At 50.9% G+C, this 25,618-nt stretch overlaps 1 protein-coding gene and 1 long non-coding RNA gene across 2 annotated transcripts in view; one reads left to right on the plus strand and one right to left on the minus strand.

Moving 5' to 3' along the window:
- Window positions 1-24,434, plus strand: part of SEC14L1 (SEC14 like lipid binding 1) — a 49,618-nt gene extending 25,184 nt beyond the window's left edge. The window contains exons 3-16 of the mRNA XM_055575238.1: window positions 7,527-7,676; window positions 7,798-7,929; window positions 9,163-9,291; window positions 9,974-10,208; window positions 11,091-11,200; window positions 12,851-13,040; window positions 13,870-13,958; window positions 14,941-15,011; window positions 15,893-16,064; window positions 16,371-16,505; window positions 18,354-18,488; window positions 20,379-20,630; window positions 21,660-21,838; window positions 21,988-24,434. Of these exons, the coding sequence (XP_055431213.1) occupies window positions 7,527-7,676; window positions 7,798-7,929; window positions 9,163-9,291; window positions 9,974-10,208; window positions 11,091-11,200; window positions 12,851-13,040; window positions 13,870-13,958; window positions 14,941-15,011; window positions 15,893-16,064; window positions 16,371-16,505; window positions 18,354-18,488; window positions 20,379-20,630; window positions 21,660-21,838; window positions 21,988-22,093 (2,085 nt within the window). The 3' untranslated portion in view covers window positions 22,094-24,434. The remainder of the gene's footprint in view (window positions 1-7,526; window positions 7,677-7,797; window positions 7,930-9,162; window positions 9,292-9,973; window positions 10,209-11,090; window positions 11,201-12,850; window positions 13,041-13,869; window positions 13,959-14,940; window positions 15,012-15,892; window positions 16,065-16,370; window positions 16,506-18,353; window positions 18,489-20,378; window positions 20,631-21,659; window positions 21,839-21,987) is intronic.
- Window positions 9,663-14,878, minus strand: LOC129648686 (uncharacterized). The gene is made up of 3 exons (XR_008712823.1): window positions 14,722-14,878; window positions 9,950-10,083; window positions 9,663-9,800 (listed from the first exon to the last, which is right to left on the minus strand). It is a non-coding gene; the product is annotated as an uncharacterized LOC129648686 (long non-coding RNA).
- Window positions 24,435-25,618: the final 1,184 nt, after the last annotated feature.

Raw genomic sequence — 25,618 nt, forward strand, 5'->3', positions numbered from 1 at the left:
CACCTCATGCGAAGAGTTGACTCATTGGAAAAGACCCTGATGCTCGGAGGGATTGGGGTCAGGAGAAGAAGGGGACGACAGAGGATGAGATGGCTGGATAGCATCACCGACTTGATGCACATGATGTGGGTGAACTCTGGGAGTTGGTGATGGACAGGGAGGCCTGGCATGCTGCAATTCATGGGGTTGCAAAGAGTCAGATACAACTGAGCGACTGAACTAAACTGAACTGAGAGGGAAATGGCTTGGGGCAGATTAAATTTTTATATGTATCGTTTTAGTTTTAGTATGTTCATTATGTTTTCTTGTTTGATCTTACTAGCAGGTTCCAATCCTGTTGTTATGACTTGATATATTGATCCATCTGAAGACTGGGAATGGAGGGAATTGACTTTGGGATAAATACAGAACTTACCTAATACAGTTGTGTGTGCCATTTTAGCATGGTTTGTTTGCTAGTCTTGTACTGCTTTGAAGATAGATAATCTGATTGGGTTGTCAGTAAGTAATTGTATGAATGAAGTATATGTTATGACTAACTGAATTATAACTTTTCCTTCAAAGGGCACAGATATCCACAGATTCTGGTTTTGTTACTGACTTGTTAAGTATGAGCGGTTATTCACAAATAGCATCTGATTTGGAGCCTCAGTTTCGAGGTGGAGTGTGAGCCCCACGCGGGGCTGAGTTGTGACCGCGCAGGGCCCCTGGGTCCCCTGGGTCGTTGCCACTTTCATATCTGCAGTTGGCTTAGATGGTCATTTTTGTTTGAGTTTCAGCCACAGGCTCATCCAGCTTGGCTGACTTTTGGTTCTACTCCTGTTCCCCCCAACCGGGAATGTTCCCTTCTCTGCAGGTTGCTTCTCTAAAGCTGCCCACCCTTCAAGACCCCCTGCAGACTACTGGCTCCACGAAGCCTCTGGAGCCACCCGGCCAGGGCGTTGTCGTTCAGCCCACCCCGCGTTGCTTACCTTTCCTTGGGGGCCCCCTGCTGCCTGTATACAGGCACATGTTCCTGTGTCTCCCACTCGTGTGTTCTCTAGAACCTTGGCATAGGGCTGCATATACAGGCCCTCTTCACATGTGTGTAATTTGAGAGGCAGGATTAATAGAAATAGAACTCTGAGGGCCTTGGGTCAATTTGTCGCATTTTCTTGATGGGTTGTATATTTTTTTGAGCACCAGCAACCTGGGTTCAATCCCTGGGTCGAGAATATCCCCTAGAGTAGGAAATGGCAACCCACTTCCAGTATTCTTGCTCAGAAAATCCCATGGACAGAGGAGCCTGGTGTGCTACAGTCCACGGGGTTGCATAGAGTTAGACACAGCTGAGCAACTAACAGTTCACTTCATGACTTCAATTTCTAAGAGAGTCTAAAGCCACAGTTAACTTTTTCACTCACTGATTCTTCCAGTGTAAACCTGACCTGTTTATGAAGGTCCTGTCTGGTGCCATAGGATAGCCAAGTTTCTCCATGGAAAAGAGCTGGCTTAGCTTGTTGGCTAAATTGGGTATGGACAGTTGAATTTAAAGGTGGGTTCTTTAAATGGAATTTCTTTCGGATGGGTTTTCCTGGCAGAACGCAGTGTTAAGCTATTACTTCACAGGTTGAAATGTCTTCTCTGAAATATGGTTGTCTTTAGCACAGTACTAGCTTTTAGTTATGTCACAGTTGCATTCAGAGGTTGGTTAAAAACTCAAAGTACTGTTGCCAAGCTCCCAAATTGCAGGCTCAGAAATCCCTTTTGAAAGAGGAAGGGTGGGCGTCGGAAGGTAGGAGGGAGCTGTCACCGAGAAGCGGCCCTCCTCCCGGAGGAGAGTGGAAAAGGCCGTAGGGCTGCCTTCACCGACGGAACGACCGCGGTGTTAGAGAGAGCCAGCAAATGACTGCAGTGGTTATTTTTCTTCCAAAAGTAATTTTTCCTTTTAAGAGGAAACATCAAAGAACATGCCTCTCCCTCTGAAGCAATTACTTCTGGAAGAGTTACTTTCCTTCAGCCTTTCTTGGTTTTTGTGTTAGATAAATATTGAGTGTGATTAGGAAATGACTTGATAGTACTGCAGATAATTGGCAAAAAAAAAAAAAAAAGGCATTTGAAAGTTCCCTTGGCTCTTCTTTCTGATGAAGTGATTGGAACCTGGTGGTGGTTGAAACGTGGGGTTCTTCCTCACTTCTGGAGATTTCCTCCTGCAGAAATAAAATGGAAGGCCTGCAAGTGTGGGCTCTTTGTCCCAAACAGGGTTTTAAAAATAGGGTCACTTCGTAAAATCGGGATTTAGAAACCAGAAGCTTGAGTTCCCTGGGCCTGTGTCTCACCTCCGAGCGACAGCAAGCCGCCGGGGCAGGCGGCCCCGTGAGGAGGGCCCCCTGGACTGCACACCTGGCCTCTGCCTGGACGGGGCTGTGGGCGCACCTGACCTCGTAAACAGTTTCACGGGTAAGTGTGACCATGTTGCACTTAATCAGTTATGTGCAGAGGCACCGTTGGTTTTCGTGTGAATTTTCCCTATTAATATTTTTCCCAACTTTCTGTTTTGAAAAATTTCTATTAAAAAAGTTGATAAAGTGTAGTGAGTACCTGTACACATTTCACCTAAACTAACATGTTTGTTTTATTTTGTTCCTTCCCACACATACACCTTTTTTTCCCCGTAGAACCACTTGAAAGTAAGCTGTGTATATCTTAACACTTTGGCCCTAAATACTGAAGAATAGATGTTGTCCTATGTAACTGTCATTATCACAACTGAGAAATCGGACACTGATAGAATACTACTACTTAATATGCAATTAATACTACTTAATATGCAATTAATACTACTTAATACAGTCACATTTCCTTAACTATTTTCTAGAGCTATGTTTATTCCAGTCCAGGAGCCAGGGCAGCATTGCATTCGATAATCCTGTCTCTTCAGTTGTCTTAATTCTAGACACTCCTCTACTTTCTTTGTTTATCAAGACATTGACAGTTTTTCTTTTTTCAAATTTTTGGCCACTCCCATGGTGTATGGGACATTGGTTCCCTGACCAGAGATTGACCCCACACCCCCTGCATTGGAGGACGGAGTCTTAACCACTGGGCTCACCGGGGAAATTGACAGTTTTTCTTTTGTGAAGGTCTGGGCTGGTTGTTTTGCAGAATATTCCATAAGTTGGGTTGGTCTGGTTGTTCCTCTTGATTAGCTTTAGTTCGCCGTTTGCATCACGAAGACTCAAGCTTGTGTGTGCTTCCATCGCGTCCAGCAGATTGTCAGGTTGTCCCCAGGCATGGTGAAGGTGATGTCTCCTGGATCTTTCCATGATAGTGGTTCTGTTGTGCCTTTGTCACTCATAACTAGCAGGATCATAATTTGAGGCTGTGCTGTCTTCCAGCAACTCCCTTTCTGTAGCATCCCTTGATGATCCTTGCTTGAATCAGTTATTATAAATTGATGGTTGCAGAATGTGGTTTTTCTAATTATGTCATTCCTTCTGTGATTATTGGATGATCTTTTTCTGTTAAATTTCCTTTCCTGCCCATTTTTCTTGAGTATTTCTCTATGGTTTATAATGGTTTATCGCCTTTTTTCTTTCTGGTGCTCCAGTTATCCGGGGATTGACAAGGGGAACCCATTCGGGCTGGTTCCCCATCAGTCATTGAGCACTTTCTTGATTTCTGCTAAGAAATGCTTCAGACTCACCTTGACCTTTATTTGCTCCAGACTTGTAATCAGCCTTTTCTCCAAGGAGCACAGCTTCCTTTTTAGTAGGGAGTGGTATTTGGAAAATAGGAACTGGATGCCAAGTTTGCTTGTTGCAGCTGAGGTGTCATATCTTCTAGGCCCTTCCAGATAGAGCTAGAACGTAAATGCTTTTAATAAAATATTTTAATACAATTAGAATGCTTCTGATTTTCAGAGGCTTCAGAAACTTTATAGGTTTTGGTTTGTGCTGAAAACTAGGGTGGCGGTGGTGGTGGTGTAGTCACTAAGTCGTGTCCTACTCGTTGCCACCCCATGGACCGTAGTCCGCTAGGCTCCTCTGTCCACAGGATTTCCCAGGCAAGAATACTGCTGATAGCCTGAGCAATTTCAGAGACTAAAGTTTTGTCAACTTCTTTCAGTCTTCCTTTCCCTTAATCCTCTAGAAAGTTAGTTTTCTGTGCTAACAGTACACAAAATTCAATCGCCTCACATATCTCCTAAAGATAAGCCAGGGTACGTGAGCACAGAAACACAAAGCTGGATTCATTGATTTATTTAGGAAGCTTTTATTCCATATTTCAAAAAATGTTTGTTGAACAGTGACTCTGTTTCAGAGAGTGAGTCAGGTCCTTCTTCTGGATAATCAAAGAGAAGTAGGACTTGGTCTCTGCCCTGTAGCCAAGTGGAGGGAGGAGGCCAGATGCTTACTAACCACTTTCCACACGGGCTGAGCCTTGGAGAGGAACATGCCGACCCCTGTGCTAGTGACTCTTTAGCCTGGATACCTCAAATACCAGCTGGTTGGGGCACACCGAGGTGAAAATGAATGTCTCGGCGCATACGCGTCTATGTGGAGGGATAGATTTACAGGGAATGGAAAGTTTTTTCTCTTTTAAATTCAGGGCTAGCCTGTGTGGGTAATGCCTTATGCTGACCACTCTATTTCAGGAATTTAAAGGATGTTGTGGGTATTTTGCAAATGATATAATAGGTACTTAAGTGGTAGAGGGCTGAGTTTAGGTTGCTTCTTGCCAAGGACTTACTCTACCCTTTATGTCACTTAAGAAGAATTGTGTTTTTTTTGAAGCCCTTGTAATCTCAGTTTCTTGACATGTCATAGTGCTGGAATGTACAAAGCCTTTTTTTTTTTTTAATGTAGGAAAATTTAGAAGTCAGTTTAGACAATGTCAGTGTGTAGAACAAAGGATACCCAGCATTTTTTTTTTTTTCTAGAATTGTGTGTGCAGTGCCTAATACTAACAAATTTTAGGGCCTCATTGAGGCCTAAATTATCTGAGGTATGATCTCAGCAGTTGAATAAACTTTTTAAATGTTGTTTATTATAAAAGGCATGAAGAGAATTTTCCTGTGATTTATATCCCATGCTAGCAGTTAACGGGATTCAGAATATATTTGAATGAAGGGGAGTAGATAAGTATGAAGAATGTATTTTCAGGTCCCAAAGTAAAAACATTTAAAAAGCAAATACAGTTGGTCACCACGTGAGTTCTGCCTCCCTTCCAGACCATCTAGTCACATGGTGGCATCCCCTCCTTTCCCACGAGGAGGGCAGCTCCAGGAAGGCAGGGCCTTCTGTTGGTCCTGGTCCCCCCCATCACACACACACACACAAACACACACATATGCACCCGCCCTGGGGGCCTGGCCACATGGTTGGTTCTGAGCAGGAGCGTGGCAGTCAGTGTCAGAGTGCAGGTCGCCGGTTCCCTCCTCTGCTAGCTGTGGGTCCCCGCTCACCCCAAGGTTTCCTTAGAGTCTCACTCCTGGGTTCTCTGTCCTGAAAATGCTCTCCCCTCATCACTGACCACGCACAGACCTTTCCACTGAGGCCCAGTGTTATTCCTCCTCTCCCTTGAAGCCTTCCGTAGCCTCCACCCCTCCAAGCTGTTTACTCTTTTCTCCTTGCGCCCTTAGAGCGCTTGCCTATTCTTAGGACACTTGTGTGTTTCCCTGACTCCATTTCCTGAACTGTCTGCTTCCTCTTCCCCTCCGTCGCATGTTGCCTGGCTTGGTGCCTTTTAAATAAGGTGGACAGGAGGAGTGCGGCATTCATGTTTCAGATTGGGGAAACTTGATAATGTGATGGAGAGAAGATGAGACACATACAGAAAACTGAGTCACTTGAAATGAAACGGTCATGAGCATCCTGGGTGGAGGAGCTGCCCAGTTGCTCTGGTGTTTCACGGGGTCTCTTGTGACCGCCTGTGGAACTTCCCCAGGAAGACCGACTTTTTAGCATGATAGTGCTCTGAAACTGCTGCCACTCTTTTAGAGGTAAAGTCAGGGCAGTGTGTGCCACCTCCGCACTGATTAATCTTTTCAGCACCATAAGTTTCTTCCTCAGATCTGTGCTTGGTTGTCATTAGTTTCCAGATGGGATGTCTCGGTTCCCCTTGTCCTGTTTCTCCTGCAGCCTCAGAGGGGAGTGGCATGTCGGTCACCTTGGTGCCTGTCCTTACGGGGAGCAGAGCTGAGAGGCGAGCTCTGGGCTTCCTCTCTCAGGTGTCTTCTCCCCACCATGTCCTGTGGTTTCCTGCTCACCCACACCTGCGAGCCACTGGACGGCTTCAGTTATCTTTATTTTATTTTATTTTTTTCAGTTATCTTAGATCAGTAATGCTCACGGGTGGCTATGGAGCAAACCAAATCTGGTGCCTGTGTGCATTTTCTAAAAGTTTGGACAAATTATATAGCAAATCTTCTTTAAGTTTTTGTATTTTGAAATAATGATAGACTTATAGGATATTAATAGCATATTATTCCCAGGAAATACTATGGAGCGATTCCACAGGCTCTTGACTCATTTTTCCCCCCGACAGTAACATCCAAAGAGACTGTGGTTCAGCATCACATCCAGGATATCAACACAATACAGTCAAAAGACAGAGCGTCTCCCAAGGGCCCTCCTGCTGCACTGTTACGGTCACACTCGCTCCCCTCTCGTCCCCGGCACCGCTAACCTGCTCTCCATTTCTGCAAGTTTGTCGTTTCAAGAATGTTACAGGGACTTCCCTGGTGGTCCAGTGACTCTGTGCTTCCTCTACCAAGGGCCCACGTTTCACGTTTGATCCCCGTCCTGGAACTCAGATCCTACAAGCTGCATGGTGCAGTCAAAAAATAAATTTTTAAAACTACATTACAAACATATTTAAGTTCATAATCCATTTTGAGATAGTTTTTATAAGTATGGGGTTCATCAGGTTCCTTTTTTTTCTCTATGGATATGTAATTTCTCCAATAGTACTTGTGAAAAGGCCATCCTTCTTCCATTGAATTGCTTTAGCAGCTTTGTTGGCGGAACACCAGTTGGGGGCACATTTGTGTGGGTCAGTTTGTGGCTCCCTGATCCACCCACGGAGCTCTGTGTCTTTCCCTCCACCTGTGCACACAGTCTGGATTCCTGTAGCCGCATAGCGAGCGTTCATACTGAGATGGGAAGGGGTGCTTCCCAACATAGTCTTCTTTTCCAAAATTGCTTTAGCTATTTTCGTTCTATCGCCATTCGGTGTAAGTTTTAAAGTACTCTTGTCCATAAGCTGCAAAAGAAAATCTTGCTGGGATTTTAAAGGAATTATGCTAAACCTCTCTATCCATATGGGGAGAATTGATATCTTTACTGTGTTGAGTCTTCCAATCCATGCACACAGAATGTCTTTCTTTTTTCAAATAATGAAAGTTTAAGGTGTAAAGATGAAGGTAGCTGTGATGTAACTGTTGGTGTGTATGAAGAGATGCCTTTATTCCAGGGAGACCATCAATGCCAGACTGCCAGGCTGTATCTTTGTTCAATTCCTTTTTTTCAAAATTGTATTCACAGGCCTATGAAAGGAGGTTCCCTACGTGTCCTTTGATTCCAATGTTTGTGGACAGTGACACCGTGAATGAATTCAGGAGTGAAGATGGGGCTATTCACGTTATAGAAAGGCGCTGCAAACTGGATATAGATGCTCCTCGACTGCTGAAAAAGGTAACTGGAAAGGACACCTTAAAAGGCAATCCCCCCAAAACCAAAATGAATTTGTGCTTATTGCTTCTGTTGGTTGCAGTTGGGTGTTATTCATTAACCCTTTTTTCTTTCTGTTTTGAAGATTGCAGGAGTTGATTACGTTTATTTTATCCAGAAAAACTCACTGAACTCTCGGGAACGCACTTTGCACATTGAGGCCCATAATGAAACGTTTTCTAATCGGGTCATCATCAATGAACACTGCTGCTACAGCGTGAGTAGCTGCACCGGGCGGAGGTGCGAGGTGTGGCGTGGCCTTCCGAGAGCCCTTGGGCCTCGCGGTAGGCAGCGCGTGTCTTTGTCTGAGAGGGCAGTTCTCCGTCACACACAGTTACTGGATTCTAATGCGTGGGATCAGCAGGGTGGCAGCTGGGGTGTCCTGCAGGATGGACTACATTGTTGCAGCAGTTAAGGTGGCCAAGTGATGCCCTGGTTTGTTCTTTAATATGAATACGCCATGTCGTTTCTGGCCCACGCTAACACTTTTGAAATGTGTGTCCCTCTGAGATTGGATCTGAGTGCATTTATCTGCCTCCCGTCTTCCCTGCTCACCACCCAGAGCAAGAACTTCTCTGACCAGAGTATTGGAATAACCCAGTAGGTCTCTCGCTTCCTCCCTCACCTTCCTATAGTGTATCTTTGACACTGAATCCAGAGTGATCCGTTTAAAGTCTGTCAGATCATGTCATGCTTTCTCAGGGCTCAGAGCTCTGCAGTGTCTGCAGTTCACTCAGAGGAAAAACCCACAAGCCTCATGGTGGCTCACGAGGTCCTGCATTTTCTCTTCCTCTCCCCTGTGTGTCCTGGCTGCCTCGTGCACAGGCCTGCCCACCGTCTCACGGCCTCTGATCACGTCGGTGTGCTTCCCAAAGGGCCCCTGGTCTCTCTGCTCCCTCTGCCCCCAGACCTCCGCTCAAAGCCCATCCTTGCCTCCTGCGGGCTTCACTCAGGTCTGCCTTTCGACGAAGCCAGCCCTGAGCGCCCTGTTTAATTCTGTGAACTGCCCTCCAGTCCTTTTAACCCTGCTGCCAATTTTGCTGTTTCCCATAGTGCTTCTCTTCCAGCATTGGCGTAACTTCTTACCTATTGTGTTTATGGCCAACTGCCAGTCTTCTTCTGCTAGACTGTAACCCTCACAAGGCAGGGATCTTGGTTTTGTTTGTGATAGAGAACACTACTCGGTAAATATGGTGAATAAATGAATGATACTACCAAGCATGAAGATAAAGCTCTCCTTTTAATAGTCATTTTTAGAATATTTTAAAAATATTATTTGAGCCTTTTCATAATTCTGAACCTCTCTGTAATTTTTCTATCTGCTCTTTTCATGATAATAACATTGTTAGTAAAATAAGTGTTTTATCCCCCCTTGGTACCAGTGAACTGAGGAGCAAATATTCTCAGTCGTCAGTATAATTAATGAGAATACTTTCTCTTTTACCTGCAGGTTCACCCTGAAAATGAAGACTGGACCTGTTTTGAACAGTCAGCAAGTTTAGATATTAAATCTTTCTTTGGTTTTGAAAGTACAGTAGAAAAAATTGCAATGAAACAATATACCAGCAACATTAAAAAAGTGAGTGTCCCTTGGGGTTTTATGGGCAGGAGTCTCTTGAGATGGTCCAAGCTGGTCCCTTCAGGAGGCTGGGGGTGGGTTAGTCAGGGGTCCCGGTGAGTGAAAGGGGACTGTGGGGGCCGCAGACTGCACTGGTCACTGGTGGAGGTCAGGGGCGAGTGTGCGGCCGCTGGCTGTGGCGCTGCCCGCTCGGAACTGCCGGGAGAGGTGGGGACCACGGTCCGGGGCCCGCTGGGGGAGGCCTCTCGGGTCCCTCCCAGGCCTTGGGAGGTGAGGCACGTCTTCCCTGGAAGAAGCTCCCTTCTTGTTTTCCTGCTGCTGCTCATCAGCGTGGCATTTGGGTGTCAGATGTTATCATTTGGGGTTAGGGGGTACTTTCCCAAGGCTTGTTCTCGGTGCTACTGGAGAGCGTTCGGACTGAGACACAGAGCACATCCTAGGCACAGGGTGGTGAGCCAGCGCTTGCAACTGGTGACATAACGCTGTCCGAGACACGGTTTCCTAGGCCTCTAGAGAAGGGGAAGTAAAATTATGGGGAAAAAACCAACAGAAGCATTTGGCTTTTCTTTTTCCTATTTGTTCTGTAGTCACTCAGTTTTCATCATGGTTTTCAAAACCCTTGAGGAGTAACTTGAAAGCTCAGTGTAGTAATACTAACCTCAAAACTGGCTGTGCTCCCAAGGGCAAGGAAATCATCGAGTACTACCTTCGTCAGTTAGAGGAAGAAGGCATCACATTTGTGCCCCGCTGGACTCCACCTGCCGCCGCCCCCTCTTTGGAGATGTCCTTGTCCTGCAAGAAACCAGCAGCGTCACTGACTGTCGTCGTGCCCGACCCCACGCTCAAGGAAGGGCTGAGCGGCGAGCCCCTCAGCACCCCGAGCGGGGCAACTGAGCCCACCGCAGGGACCCCGGACGGTGGGTCTGCAAGGGGCCTCATTCTAAGGGCAAGACTCCAGGCTGACCTGGAACCCTTGCCTCTTGGGACACATAGCTATGACACGGACAAAAAATGGATCTTGTCACTGTCCCCTTGCCTCTGGCTTACATAACACATTCATTTTATTTTTCTCTTAGAATGAAGAAACAAGTTTTTTAAAATGGTCAGGAAGGGGTTAACACAGTTATATCATCAGCATACCCATTTTCGGCTTCCTAGATGCCAGGCACTCTTCTGAGTACTTTGTGAATGTTTGCTCATTTAATAATAGTCCCTTTTAGGTAAGAAATGCTTTTGTCTTGTTTTATAACTGAGTTAATAACTAAGGCTCAGAGGAACCAAGTGGCTTTCATGGAGAGACACAGCTGTAGGTGGCAGGCTCCACGCCTTTCTCGTGTGACACACACACACACACACACACACACACACCCCCTTTTTGCTTGCTCAGTGTCATGCCCAATGTAAAGTAAGACAGTACAAGAAAAATCTGCCCTCAGAAGTTCTGTTGAATCATTGGCATTTATTTTTCCCTGCATTCTCTGTGGCTCAGCTTTGCCCTCTGAATTAAGTATTATTAAATATTGATAACAGCCATGATATCATGAATAGAGTTGATCCTTGGCAAACAGCAGTGACCTGGCAGCAGCTGGATGTGTCTTGGAATGCGCACGTTTCCTCGTGGTTCTGCGGTGACTGGGTTTAAAGACAGTCACCGGGGGGCTGGTTAGAGTCCACCGTCCCCCGTGGCTCATTTATCTCTGACTCCTGGACCACATGGGAACGTCACCGAGTGGGGCAGTTTGGAAGTCTTCAAGCCCCAGTGTTCTTATTGTTAAGAATATCCGAAATTGATATTCTAGACAAACTAGACGCAGACTACATCAAGAGATACCTGGGTGACCTGACTCCACTGCAGGAGAGCTGCCTGATCCGGCTTCGCCAGTGGCTCCAGGAGACCCACAAGGGCAAGGTGAGCATCTGCCCGAGTGTGCATCCACGCACGTGTGCCGGGGTGCCGTTGTTCAACCTGGACGCCTGGCCCTGTTCGAGTGACTCACAGTCAATGTGCCTGATGGCCGTAGGTGGGAATGTCCCTCCGGTCAAAAAGGCACTGGATCTGTGACCCCGTGTGCGGTGTCTGAGTCCTTCCTAGCGAGTTAGGACGCCCTGCTGTGTATAATTAGCTGCGTATTTATAGATGTTACAGAGAATGGCCTTAAAAATTTAATTACGTATCAAGTTACAGTAAAAGCGATGTTGTAAGAATTAATTACAAGTATTCATTCATTTTACTTTTCAGAAGGTTTAGAAGTAGTTCACAGGTTATTCAGAGATTAACTGTTTGGGCTTTGGGACCTCCCAGATGGTCCAGTTTAAGGTTAAGACTTCGCCTTCTGGTGCAGGTTCGTCACTGCTCAGGGAGCCAAGATCTCATGTGCCTTGTGGCCAAAAACCCAAAATATAAAACAGAAACAGTATTGTTACAAATGTGATACTTTAAAAAAAGGTCCACTTCAAAAAAAAAATCTTAAAAAAATTAACCTGGGCTTTGATTTTGAGGTTTTTGGTAAGTAAGCTTCATAAGGAATTAGCTTTTTTGTAATCTCACGGGGGACCAGTGTGGGACAGAGGCAGATCCATGTGTCTGGGTAGTTCGTGGCCTCCTGCACTGGCCTGGTGTCTAATTCTGTCGGTCTTGGTCTCCAGCGTCCGATATCCAAGGACTGTTGGTATCTGTTCGCAAGAACTCACCCGCTGTGGTCAGAGCTGCCGTTGTTGAGCACTGACCACGCATTCGACTCTGGTTTAAGATCTGTATTAAATCCTCCCAACAGCCCTATGCACTGGTGCTATTATCATCTCCCGTTGTGCACACACACAAGTCCAGTAACTTGCTGGGGGCCTTAACGTCTGGTGACTGCCGGGGTCGGGCTTTGAAGCCAAGCCACTTGGTTCTGGGACTGACATTCCCAGCCACTCCCATGTAATGATAGTGCTTTCTGAGAGGAGACCGTGCACCTCGGTGCTTTATTTTCCCAGGAGGGGGGGCAGGTGGATGCCCATCGCATGCCCCCTCATCTGTACCAGCAGCGTGGGCATGTGGCCAGGGATGAGGACAGCCGGGCCACGGGAGACCCAGACACGGTCTTGGCCTTCTGTTTCACTCGGGGAAACCTGTCAGACTTGTCAGCTGCCAGGAGTGGAACCTGAAGAAGGCTCCCGTGTGTCAGGACACCAGCGCCGCTGTCAGAGCCAACGGCACTGCTCTGCGTCCTGCATCCCTGTCGCGCGTGATACTGTGCCGGAACGCGCACAGACCACAGAAGCTGGCAGGTTAGCTCAGTGAGAGAGCAGCTGGAGTTTAAGAAGTTCCTTACGCCTTCACTCTCCTTTGCTGAAGCTAAAACGGGAATAGTCTAAAGATTATTCAGACTAATAATGCAAATTTTCTAAAGCATTAAGGAAGGTATTTGTGGTAGTGGCTAATTTTAAATAGTGTAATCATGCAGCTCGCTGTCAGTAAGAAGTGAGACTTTTTAGAGTCTTATTCCCTTGGTAACTTGCTTTTTCCCCTTAGCAACTTTTCACATTGCTTAGAAACATCTCTTTCTCTCAATAGATCCCGAAAGATGAGCATATTCTCCGGTTCTTACGTGCCCGGGACTTCAACATCGACAAGGCCAGAGAGACCATGTGTCAGTCTCTAACTTGGCGCAAGCAACACCAGGTGGACTACATCCTCGACACCTGGCACCCCCCCCAGGTCCTGCAGGACTACTACGCGGGCGGCTGGCACCATCACGACAAAGGTAGCCGGGACCCTGGCATCGGCACCCGTGTTGAGACGAACAGGGGCCTCGGGTGCGCTGTCCCTCCCCCTCCCCCTGTGAAGGAGTGGGCGCCTGTTTTATTGCCACTGCCCTGGGGGTGCCCCGCCGAGTGGAGAGGGAGGGCCTGAGGCTGCTGCTTCCTGGCTACTCGCTCCGCCCGCCCAGCAGCTTGCTCCACTTCGTTCCTTAATCAGGTGGAGTTTGTTTGACTTATTTTTTAAAACCTGGAAGGCTGAGTTTTTGCAGGAGCAGAGTGCTAGTAAAGGTACTTTCCAGTGACTTAACCTGTGCAGTATCTGTAACAACGTGTAGCCAGGTTTTGTACATCACAACAGGAGAATTTTTAGCGCTTCCTGGGGAGTGAACAGAACGTAAACCTAGAGCAGCATCCCTAAGTGAACGATCAGATGTGGGGCCATCTGGTCAGACTGCTCTGCACACGACACCTGCAGGACAGGCTTCTGGCTCTGTTCGGTGGCAGGTGGAGCGGGGTTGCTGCCCCGAGCCCCGCGGTGGAGGTGCGGTCAGTGCGCGGGGCTAGAGCCAGGGGCCGAGCTCCGCGGGCTCGCCTCACCCCGGCGGGGCGTCTCCAGGGCCCTGCTAATGACCTGCTCCATCAGTTGGCTTTTGTTTTCTCCTTTTACAATTCTGGTGGGAAAAGACCCGGTGGGCCTCCTGTAGGCACCGCCGAAGCCAGCTGCTGCTTCCCAGAGCGGGAGAGTGCGTGGGGCCCCGTTGGCCTGCGGGGGCGCCCGTCCCCCGGTTCGGGTCAGGAGCAGTGCTCACGCCGCCTGTCCTTCCCCTGCAGACGGCCGGCCCCTCTACGTGCTCCGGCTGGGGCAGATGGACACCAAAGGCCTGGTGAGGGCTCTCGGCGAGGAGGCCCTGCTGAGATACGTGAGTGCTGCCCACTGGCTTCACTTCCTTCTCTGGCGGCGGGGGTGGGAGGGGACCGTGGTCCTGTAGCCGCAGCATGTGGCACTTTCATCATCAGAAAGGAGGACCTAGTCACAAATTCTACACACTTCAAAAGAGGGCCCAAAAGTTAAGAAAACGGTTTTCACTGTGGGGAAGCACGAACACAGCCGCGGGCACAGCTGCTCCAGGGGGCGTGGGGGTTGGGCGGGGCGCCGGCTCCCCCCAGCCGCACCCCCAGGCCGAGCTGGGTCCTGCCCCCGACCCTCGCTGTGCTCTGGGGCCGCCTCTCATCAGGCCGCTCAGCAGTGCTCTCGCACCAGCACAGCGTGGTCCTGGCTCTGAGCGCCCTTTGTCAGGGCTGTGAGCACCTCCTTCCCTGTCTCCTCAACCCCTCCCGGGCAGCCTGCACAGCGTGGGTAGTCCCGAAGAGAAGAATGTTAGCCTTAAAGTAGAAACAAGCAAGCAGAACCTTGAAGGGCACATGGAGAAGCCATCATCCCAAATTACCCACTGTGGGCATTTTGTTGCCTCTTCTGTGGTGCCCAGCACTGTGCGTGTGCTTCCGTGGGCGCGCCCACACACAATCACACAGGTGCATGGGTAGCCTGCGTCTGTCGGGGAAGGGCTTGTTAGTCCAGCTCAAAGGGGTCCCTTCAGCCAGACTTGAGGTCGGTTGTCACACTGCCCTTTCTCTTAGCTGGCGCGTGAGGCTTCACTGTGTTGCCACTCCGCCGACACTCACCTGTGACTCTTCCAGACGCGCTCGCTCTGGACGTGCCCTGTGAGGGAGCGAGCTGCTGCTTCCGTGATGTGTTTTGTGCGTAAGGCCAGGTCAGGATGTAGATGACATTTGGCTTACGCGCCTCCCCGAGGCACACGGTGTTGCCGTCACCCACGCAGCCGGGTGCAGCCGCGTCGGCCCCTTAGACTGATGGGCAACGTCTCTGGCTCTTGTACACAGGTTCTTTCCATCAACGAAGAAGGCCTGCGACGGTGTGAAGAGAACACTAAGGTCTTCGGCCGGCCTATCAGGTAGCCGCTTCTCCCTCCTAGCTTGTTTGAAATAGGAGTCACGTATTTCTAGTTGATTTTTAAAAAGCCAGACTCTGCTTTGGTTTTTAGGACCAAGTCTGAGTAGTTCCTGTTTTCCATGGTGTCCTAGCAGGTGGGACAGATAAACGCGTGGGGCGTGTGCTGCAGTCAGCTGCGGGGCGGCTGCTGGGTTTTGGTGCTTCTGCCCCAGGCCTTGCTGTCCTCTTGGCCTGCGTGGGTCGGCCTGTGGTAGTTTCATGGTCCTTGGGAGTCCAGGGTCGCAGTTGCTTGGTTTTTGCTCTTTTTTGTTGGTGCTGAGGAGGTGGGACAGAAAAAAATGATTCTCTGCTCTTAAACCAAACTTGCAGTCATGGTGGACTGTTTTGAAGACGTGCAGTGGTTCAGAGGTGGGCCCTGGGAAGGGTCTGGATGGTTGACCAGCACAGAAGTTCCAGGAGGGCAGGGACTCTGAGGGCTTTTGTTCACTCCTGTGTTCCCAGCCCCTGCCGCAGTGCTTGACTCAGTAACGTTCAGTCACACGTGTATTTAAACGCCGTACACGCACCCCGCTGGGTCAGTAGAGGGGGCTCAGCAGGTCCAGGGCAGCACGTGGCCTCCCTTGATGGATGGCTGCACCTTTGATCCTGGTTCCCTAGCCCTTGGTGGCTTTGGTATTTCGGGGATTGGTCCTACTACACGCAGCCCACGTCTTAATACAGGCAGATAGCAGTCGAGTTCATTACACTGTAATTTTGAAAACCCAGTGTATCTTTGGAAATGGACACTAGCAACTGTATAGAACATAAAAAAGGAAAGCCGGTCACTCTGGGCCGTGGTTTCCCAAGTGTGCGCATGCTGAACAGAGCTGGTCTCACCTGCAGCTCCTGGACCTGCCTGGTGGACCTGGAGGGGCTGAACATGCGGCACCTGTGGAGGCCGGGCGTGAAGGCGCTGCTGCGCATCATCGAGGTGGTGGAAGCCAACTACCCCGAGACCCTGGGCCGCCTGCTGATCCTGCGTGCCCCCCGCGTGTTCCCCGTGCTCTGGACGCTGGTGCGTCTCCGCGGCGGGCGATCGCCGGAAGGCGTGCATGCACGTGTTCATGTCCCTGTGTGTGTCTGTGACTCCAAGTTGTAAAACTAGTTAAGAAACAAGATAAGCATGGAGAGATCAAAGTGTCTCAGGTTATTTAAGGGAAGAAAGTTTTCCCGAGAGTCCTCACGTCATACACTTTGGACTTTACAGAAAGAGCGTATCGAACTTGAATCCCACCCCCCCAATATCAGCATGTAGTTTTCACCCTTGAAGTACAGACAGCAGAGCAAGTATAACTGTGTGGTCTTTTCCAATTATTTATAGGTTAGTCCATTCATTGACGACAACACCAGAAGGAAATTCCTCATTTATGCAGGAAATGACTACCAGGGGCCTGGAGGCCTGCTGGATTACATCGACAAAGAGATCATTCCAGATTTCCTGAGTGGAGAGTGCATGGTACGTACGTGCGTAGGCAGGTAACACGTCTGACTACTCACAAGGGCAGGGAAGGTGGGTGTGGTTGACACAAATGATTTTCAGAACTTTTCGTTTGGATTATTTGTCTTTCAGTTTGGGGGTTTTGGCTGGCATCTGTCTGATCCTGGGTTAAACTAAACAGAGCCATTAGGTAATTTTTGATAACATACACATTCTTCATTGTTAAACACTAATGAGAGCTTGTTTTAGAATCAGTGTGATTGCAGCTTCCTTTATGCTCTCAGCTTTGCGTGAATTAGATTCTTTAACCATTTTAGAGCAGCTGTGCATTTCTTTAAAATGTTAAAAAATCAAATTTATTCTCCAAAAAGGTTGCCCCGTGGATGATGTCAGGAACACATCTTAAAAACGGTAATTAAGGGAGCTCGTCCTCTTTTATGTAATGCAGGGTTTGAAGTGCTGCATGGCTGAGTTAGCAAGCAGATGGCCCCACTTCTGCCCCTGTGCTGTGATGAGTGGGGCGTGTGATGAGTCAGAGAAGTTTAGCTCTCCTTGAAGACCGTATGGCCCCGGGGGCAGGACGACCTGATGTGAGGGCCAGGAAACAAGCTGGGAGCGGTCCACTCGCCCTGCTGACGCAGCAGGTGACGCCAGCAGGGAGTCCACTCCCCTTCACAGTAAATTAGACTGTGCGATGTGGAGGTGCGGCCACCCTGGCTGGCTCATGTGTTCAGCTGCTGATGGGAACTTGGGGGGATCTTGGGGGATTCTTGGAGGAGTTGAGAGCTGCACTCAGTTCTCAGGCCTTCAGTCCCGCTCTGAGGAGTCACAGATGGAACCACAGTGCAGTGCAGGGAGCTAGTGAGCCGGGGACCCCCACCCAGCTCCCCCGAGATGAAAGCTTGGGGTCAGATCTGTGGAGACACGCAGACGCAGTGTATCAGAGCACGACTCAGGTTGCTCTTCCAGTTGCAATGGAAGCAGCGGGGCTGGAGTGGGCAGAGACTCCACTCCCCTGTGCTGTGTTAGCAATGGTAAGAATCCCGTAAGAGCAGAGATCTACCCCCTAAGAGCAGAGGTCTCCCCGCTCAGGCTCTTAAGGCTTCGGCTCGGCTCTTCTGTGCCACCGTCGGGCTGGCGTTGAGGCTGCGTTCGCCTGTCTGACGCCGTCCAGCTCGCCGTCACTGCAGCGGCCTCCCTGAGTCGTGCCGCCCTGCCCGCCGGAGATGGCCGTGCTTCTTCCTGTGTAGTCACCTCCCAGGGCAGATACCACAGGAAGCGGTTGGATTTTAAGAACTCGAGGGTTAAGTCATTATATCCGGGTCAATTAGGACATTCATGAATGTGCAAATTCTAATTTAGCCTGTTTCAAGCAAATTCAAAAGGTGCCGCTCTTTATTGGTTTTTTGGCTGGTGTTGTGGACTGATCATTTGACCTGGCATAGACACTAAACTTTCTCCGTTAATTATATATCTTGCCCATACTTGCATATGATAGAAATAATGCCTGTAGCTGTAGAGAATAAAACTCTTCCTCACATAACGTTTTTCCTTTGCAGCACAATATAAAGACCTAGCGCTTCTTACGTAAACCAGCTTCAGTAACTGGATGCTGTCCCACACGCGTACCGCTGTGAACATTGTGGCAAATCAGCTTCGGCTTGTTCTCATTCACTCAGAGCGAGACACGTGTGTTTAAGTGGTTTTTCTCAATTATTTTGCCTAAGCAGTGCAGGGTATTTTACGACATGGCCGGTGTTTCCCATTTCCTAAGCGGCTCCGCAGAGTTGAGCGTGTCAGGCTGGCGTGTGGCTCTCGAGATCGGCCTCCGTGAGCACTGCTCTCAAGCTGTGTTTCCGTTTCCAGTGTGAGGTGCCGGAGGGGGGCCTGGTGCCCAAGTCCCTGTACAGGACCGCGGAGGAGCTGGAGAACGAAGACCTCAAGCTCTGGACCGAAACCATCTACCAGTCGGCCAGCGTCTTCAAAGGGGCCCCGCATGAGGTAGGAGCCGGGCTGAAGCCACGGGGCCTGGGTCTCCCCTCCCCCCAGGGGTTCTTCTGTGGGTCTCCCCAGTAGGGGGTCGTTTAGGAGAATCAGATGCTTTTCCCCGACTTGGTCTTGGTCTGCAGTTAAGGTAGCTGTCGATGCTGGCAAGCAGGCTCTCGCAGAGCAGACCTTGGCTGCCCTTGGTCAGGGCCCCCAGGAGGAGAGTAGGCAGGCGTCTCCACGTCCGGTCCACCCGAGACCCTTGACACACGGGGCGCCTCGCAGGTCTCCCCCTGGGGGGAGGTTTGTAACTTCTCAATTTAATGTTTTCAGCACTTTCTGTGTTTTCTTGACTGGGTTTGGTTATTTACTATTTTTTAAGGGGTTTGCCCATTTCCCTAGTCTGGTGGTGAGAAGCTCACGCTGTGCGTTCTCTCCTTGCTGTCCTATGGTGGTGCCTGAGCAAGGCCGTGCCTGTTTTCACACACGCGTGCGCTCTGGTGTCATGAGTGTCTCTGCACTGAGTGGGCTTAGTGCACTGAGTGGGCTCGGCCCATCCTGGGCTCCGGGCCGCGGTCTATGGCTCAGGGTCATGGGATCCAGCCGGGCTGAAGCTGGCCAAGCTGACCCTGTGCTGCTCCTCCATGCTTGGCCGGGGCGCCTCCCTCACCACCACCTGCGCCTCCTGGGGTGAGCGGACACGATGCTGTGGTTTGAATGAGCGGAGACGGGCTTGAGGTGCCTTACTCCCAGCGTCTCTGGGGGGAGACAACTGCATCTCAAGGATTACTTGGATTAATTTCTTACTTGGAGGCTGCGTTCTCGTCTTTGCTTAGGTCACGGTCGCGATGTCCCGGGTAGGGAGCTCAGTGTGCGGTGTGTTCTTGTGGGTCGCAGGGTCATCTGTGAGAGGGTTTCTACGTCAGAACACTGAAAACTTCGGCTCTGGTTTGAGGGTTCAGTAGGACGCACATCAAGGATGGGGGTCTCGTGAAGCGAGGACTGAGTTCCTCGTCCCTGCCGTGAACGCAGGCGCAAGGGGCCGGTCCACAGGGGGGCTGGCGTCCCAAGGAGCTTGGCCCGTGGAGCCCGTGGTGTCGGTGCCGCCGCTGTGCTGGGACAGGGCTCGTGTGCGTGTGGAATCTGCTCTTTAGGGAGAGTCTGTGTAGCTACAGAGCCGAGGCAGTGAGAAGTGGCGGCAGGGGGACCACCAGAGACTGCTGGCCGGGAAGCCGGCACACCGCCGGCGGCGCTCAGCGAGCGGCTTCCAGGGCGGGTGGGGCGTGGGGCTGGCTTCTGCCGAGATTTTTTAGTGAATACATAGCTTTCCACAGCTGGTTTTAATTATCACAGTAATCTTTGGAAACTAACTTTGATCATTCCCTGCTGGGAAGCTATATGGGCGCTGCGTGAAATTCAGCTTTTAGATTGGCACTCGACACCCAGGGCCTTCCCCACCCAGGCCACGTGGCTCCCTCTCGCCACCCAGCCTGGTGGCTGTGGGCGAAGACCCCTCAGCCTGTGCTCGCCTCCCCTCCTCTTGTCCCTCCCGGGCTGTTTACTCTGGGACCTTCCCTGTGCCCCTCAGCCCAGAGCAACCCTCGGAACCACTTCTGTGCTGTCGAGCGTTATTTCTGTTTTGTATCAAGGTCTCTATTACAGCCAGGACCCGGTAGCCTAGAATGGCATCTAAAGCGCGTGTTCGGGACGCTCAGGCTGCAGGGGGAGCTAACGGAGCACGGAACTTGATCGAGTGCCGAGCCTGGCTGAGGAGGCCTGCGGCTGGGACCCCCCTCCCCCCAGCTGAGGGCAGAGCTGGGGGGCGGTGGGGACGTGCTGCCGCGGCGCCGGCTCACCAGCTCATGTTCACCGTGGCAGGCTGATGCAGCCAACCTCTCCTTCCAGATTCTCATTCAGATCGTGGACGCCTCATCGGTGATCACGTGGGATTTTGACGTGTGCAAAGGGGACATTGTCTTTAACATCTATCACTCCAAGCGGTCGCCACAGCCACCCAAGAAGGACTCCCTGGGGGCGCACAGCATCACTTCCCCAGGAGGGAACAACGTACAGCTGATAGACAGGGTCTGGCAGCTGGGCCGGGACTACAGCATGGTGGAGTCGCCTCTGATCTGCAAAGAAGGGGAGAGCGTGCAGGTAGGGTCCCCTGAGCCTGCCCACAGCCTGGCTTTTCTGTCTGGAGAGGGAAGTCTTAGGGCGGTGGCCGGGCGGTTCAGTGTGTCCTCTTAGTCAGGGTGATTCAGGAAGCCGAGTGACTCTCAGAAGAACTCGGCTCAGCAGAATCCATGACTTGTGTCTAGAGCCATGAATTATTTCTGGAGATGTTTTCACAGACGCAAACGGAAGGAAGGAGAGGGCAGTCAGTGTACACGCACTGCTGGATTCAGGAGGCTGCTAAGATGACCTTTGACCCAACGGCATTGGTCTCCTTCAAGAAAATCACTCTGAATAGGAGTGAGATAAACAAGGACATAGGGAACTGTTAACTGTCATGACCAAGCATTCTCATTTCTTTGCAGTGTTCCATCAGTTCATTTAAAATGTTGGCTAGTTATTCTGAGTGCCTGAGCTCAGAACGGTAGTTCTCGGGAGTTCCTGGCCTTTATATTAGACGCGTGATTTTGCTGCCTTCACACTTTTCAGGGATAAGCCTGACAGTGTTTTGGTGGTCTTAGAAACACTGAAAGAGAGTATTCAGTTTTAAAAATAATGAACGTTTGAAGCTGTATCACACGGTCTTTAGTTCCAGAATTAGGGGGAGAAAGCAGTTTTCACAGATTGTCATTCAACTTTAGACTGACATCCTTTTAACCCAGGATATGCTGGTAAGGTCACTAGCAGCACGTCAGAGTGTTGGCTGGCCTAGGAAAGCTTTTTAGACCCTACCGCCTCGAGGGTAAGCAGAGGACCTCCTGGGGGCTCCCACCCTGTGGGCGCTTGCTTCCTCCTCCGCAGGTGGGGGCCTGGCTGCAGGGCCCACCCCTGGAGGCAGTGTGAGACTGGCCTGATCACGAACCAGGGTAGTTGGCCCCTTCCCTCACCGAGAGGGTCAGTAATCGACGCTGGATCCGAGTGGACAGAGATGTGGTCCCCTCGGCATCTTTCCCCTTGTGGGGGCTCCCGGAAAGCAGGTGGTCCTCAGCTGTGCCCCCCGACTCACTCCAGGGCTCCCACGTGACTCGGTGGCCGGGCTTCTACATCCTGCAGTGGAAGTTCCACAGCACGCCAGCCTGCGCCGCCACGAACCTGCCCCGTGTGGACGACGTGCTGGCCTCCCTGCAGGTCTCCTCCCACAAGTGCAAGGTGATGTACTACACCGAGGTGATCGGCTCCGAGGACTTCAGGTACGGGAGGCCGGGTTCCGGGCCAGGGCAGCTCGTGATGTCACACAAGGGGGTTGGGGACCGAGGGGAGCGAGGGGGCAGGGTCCAGCCAGAAGGCAGTTGGTGGTCACCATGGGTCCTCACGCCTCCCCTCCCCGTGCTGCTTACAGAGGCTCCATGACCAGCCTGGAGTCCAGCCACAGCGGGTTCTCGCAGCTCAGTGCCGCCACCACCTCGTCCAGCCAGTCCCACTCCAGCTCCATGATCTCCAGGTAGTGCCCAGTGCGCGGAGGGGACGGCCCACCACCTCGGACCGCCGCCCGCCCGCCGCCGAGCGGCCACGTTGTGTGAACTGCTCTGGCCCTCTAGGTAGCAGATAGCTCTGCAGATGGTAAATGTAGTCACTGGCCCCGAAGCTATCTTGACAGGTAGTTGTAACTCTCACTCAATAGCCATAGATTTTGTATACAGTGTGCACAAAATCCAATCAGAGCACAAGGGCTCTCTTCAAAGAAAAGTAGTTTATATACCAGTTAAGAGGTTGACTTTGTCTCAAACCTGGATGCAAAAAAAAACGATTCCAGCCACCTCCTCACTGTCCCTCAGTGGATGAAGCCCCTCCTCCACCCGTCTGAGGTGACCCGCCTTCCTCCGTGGAGCAGAAGCTGCCAACTGGTCCCCTGCCCGCAGCTGGCCCCCGCCTCCTCCCTGCCGGTGGTCGACGCGCTCCGAGGGCGCTGAACGCCCTCTGGGTTCCTGTTCCTCTGAGTAGTCGCTGCCTAACTGGAAGGACTCAGGGAGCTTGTGGGTGTCCCGACCCAGCTCTGGGACCAAACAGACCCGCTGTTGTAAAGTGGGGGCTGGGGGCTCTCGGGGACCCCCCATGATGCCAGGAAGAACACCGCCATCATTAAACATTACTTTCTCTCTCCTCCCTTCAAACCTTTCGGTACTTTGAGAGCAGACTTTCTCAGTCCTGAACGTGGGCCAACGGCCGCCTCTTCCTCTTCCTCCTGGTGTGCCTCTCTTCCTTCCTGCATGGGTCACTTCTGAGCTGCTCCACTTGCCTCCCTGGGCCCCTCGCAGCCAGGCAGCGTCAGCGCCCAGGCGGTCCTCCCTGTCGCTGGAGGTGTTTTGGGGCAGCGAGGCCCGCTCACCATTTCGGAACGGTCCCCCGTTCACTGTAGCTGACCAGCGTTCTCACGTGGCTGTGCCAGGACCGCCTGTGGCCTGGGGAGCCCGGCTTCTTTGTGAAGGAAGTTGTGGATGTGTGTGCACACAAGCATGTGTGTCCAGGGGAGGGTAGAAACTTAGTTCAAGTAAGAGAGGATTCAGTGTCCTCGAAGCAGATCAGATTATGAAGTTGGTTTGCTTTTGATTTTTTCTTTTTGATTCCGACCGCCAAGCCTGGTCTGCCTTTTTATTGGCCCATCATTTTCTCAGCTTTTTATGGGAAAAGCAGGTTTTCTGTGAGTCTGTCCAGTTGCTGCTTTGGGTCAGTCTCCACGATGAATGAAGGCATGTCACGTGATGGTGTGTGTGGCAGAGGCTGTGCTTTTTAAGAATCTGGGCCAGGAGCCAGGCGCCATCTTCAGCATGAAGAAATCCCGGCCTCAGAAATCCTGAGTTGCATTGTTATGAATCGGCCCTGGAGGCGTTAGGTGGAGCGCAGTGTGGACCAGGGTGTGCCAGGGGCGGGGTCAGGAGGGCTGGGGGAGCGGAGCTGTGCTCTGCTGTCCTCGGAGCTGGGTGTCCTCCGTGGGTGTCGCGTGCTGAGACTCTCCGGCCTCTCCCTGGGCTGCGGGCCTGTGTGGAGCACAGCCGACCCTTGGCCCCTAGAGGCTTGTTTCCAGAAAGCACAGTAGGGCTTAACAGTTAGTGGATCCACACTGCTTGCTGTCAGTGCTTCCTGTTTCCAGATTCTAAGGACCTGAAGATGGTCCCCTCTCTCTTTCTCTCTCTCTCTCTCTGTGTGTCTCAGATGGCGATTTTGCTGACAGCTGCCAAGAAAGCGCTTCACTCGACAGTCCACCTCAGCCCAGGGATGTTTGTAGAACTATTTGAATTGCAGCCGCCCCCTCCCCCAGGCTGAAGACCAGTTCTTTTTCAGTTGACTCAGAAGTGGCACTATTTTATCCCCAGAGTTGACTGTATCTTTAAGAGTTCAAAGCACATCCCTGCACACACCTTCCAGGGCTCCCTCGCACTCCTGGGCGGGGCTGCGGGGCAGGTGGCGGGTCCCGCGTTGGGCCCGCCCCCGCTCAGCGCCCTGCGCCCTGCGCCCTGTTTCAGATGCTGCTGTCGTGCCACCTTTTTCCAGCACTAACGATCCTTCTGGTTTCCCTTCTATTACTAGTGTCTTAATTCACCTTCTTTCCTAATTACATTATTTACGTATCAAATTCTGTAAATGTTTTGTAAACATATTACCTCACTCTTGGTAATACAATACTGATAGTCTTTAAAAGATTTTTTTATTATTATCAATAATAAATGTGAACTGTTTAAAAAAAAAGAGTCTTTTTCTTATTGTGAATGGCAACCTCCTTTGAAGAGTATGGCGTTCTTAGGAGACTATAGATTGGAGGAAGGGGAGATGCTGGAGCCAGAGGCTGGCGCAGATCGAGGCTCAGTACGTACAGCTCAGTGGTCTCCCCTCACCCCCCCCCCCGCCCCCCAACAGAGAACAGGCTGCACCTTTCCTCAGACTCCAGGAAGTCAAACAGGACTCAGGCTGGACACCTGATACCATGTTTCTCTTTTACATATATACGAAATTAAAACTGTTGACTAAAGAACGCTCCCCAGAACACATGATCAGATGGGTTAGGTCTGCATTACACATGATGCAGTTTAACATGGAATGTCAAATCAGTGTTTTTCATTGTACAAAAACATTTATGTACTTGACAGGCAAGAAGACTCGTATGGTACTTTGCATTTTCACTTATCATCTGTGATGAAGTTTAAAAAGGCCTTGGAAGAAACTGGGAGATTTCTTTAGTAACAAAATGGGTCCTTTCAGCAGGGGGCCAGTGTGGACCTTCAGAAACCTGGGCTGCCTTGTCCCCAGCTCCTGCGTTTGCGCCTGCGGGAGGCCTGCTCTCAGTGGGAGTGCCCACAGGGAGTGCCCATGCCTCAGGGTGGGAGCAGGTAAGGCCTGCAGGTGCCCACACGCCCGCAGCCTGGCCTGGATTGTGAGCCTGCCCTCCCCTCCCCGCGGCATTCAAGACAAGCTCCAGTTATCAGCACCCGAGGTGAGTACTGCTGACTCAGCCAGCCTCTCCCCGAGGGGAGGGAAGACTTTTGCCACGGATTCCTTCCTGCTTTGCTGTCTCCTGGGCCCACTTTACAAGCCATTAATGTAGCAGCAGCTTCTCACAGTGGCAGCTGGAGCAACGTGAAAAGCAGGTGGGGCTGGCAGCACCTGTCCCCTGCCTCCCGTCCCTATCCTCAGAGCCTCTGAGAAACGGGCATCCTAACAATGGGCGGTGGGTTTTTGTATCAGGCCAGCAAGTCATAGCATGTATTGATCCGCATTGATGTTACGTATGTGTGAATACATATATAACATGTATATATAATGTGTACACACACTCGAGGGGCTTCCCCATTGACTCAGTGGTAAAGAATCCGCCCGCAGTGCAGGAGACCTGGGTTCGATCCCTGGGTTGGGAAGATATCCTGGAGGAGGCCATGGCAACCCACTCCAAGATTCTTTCCTGCAGAATCTCCATGGACAGAAGAGGCTGGTAGGATACAAGTCCATGGAGTCATAGAGTTGGACATGACTGAAGTGAC

Source organism: Bubalus kerabau, chromosome 4 (assembly GCF_029407905.1).
Source record: "Bubalus kerabau isolate K-KA32 ecotype Philippines breed swamp buffalo chromosome 4, PCC_UOA_SB_1v2, whole genome shotgun sequence".
NCBI classification, from domain to species: domain Eukaryota; kingdom Metazoa; phylum Chordata; class Mammalia; order Artiodactyla; family Bovidae; genus Bubalus; species Bubalus kerabau.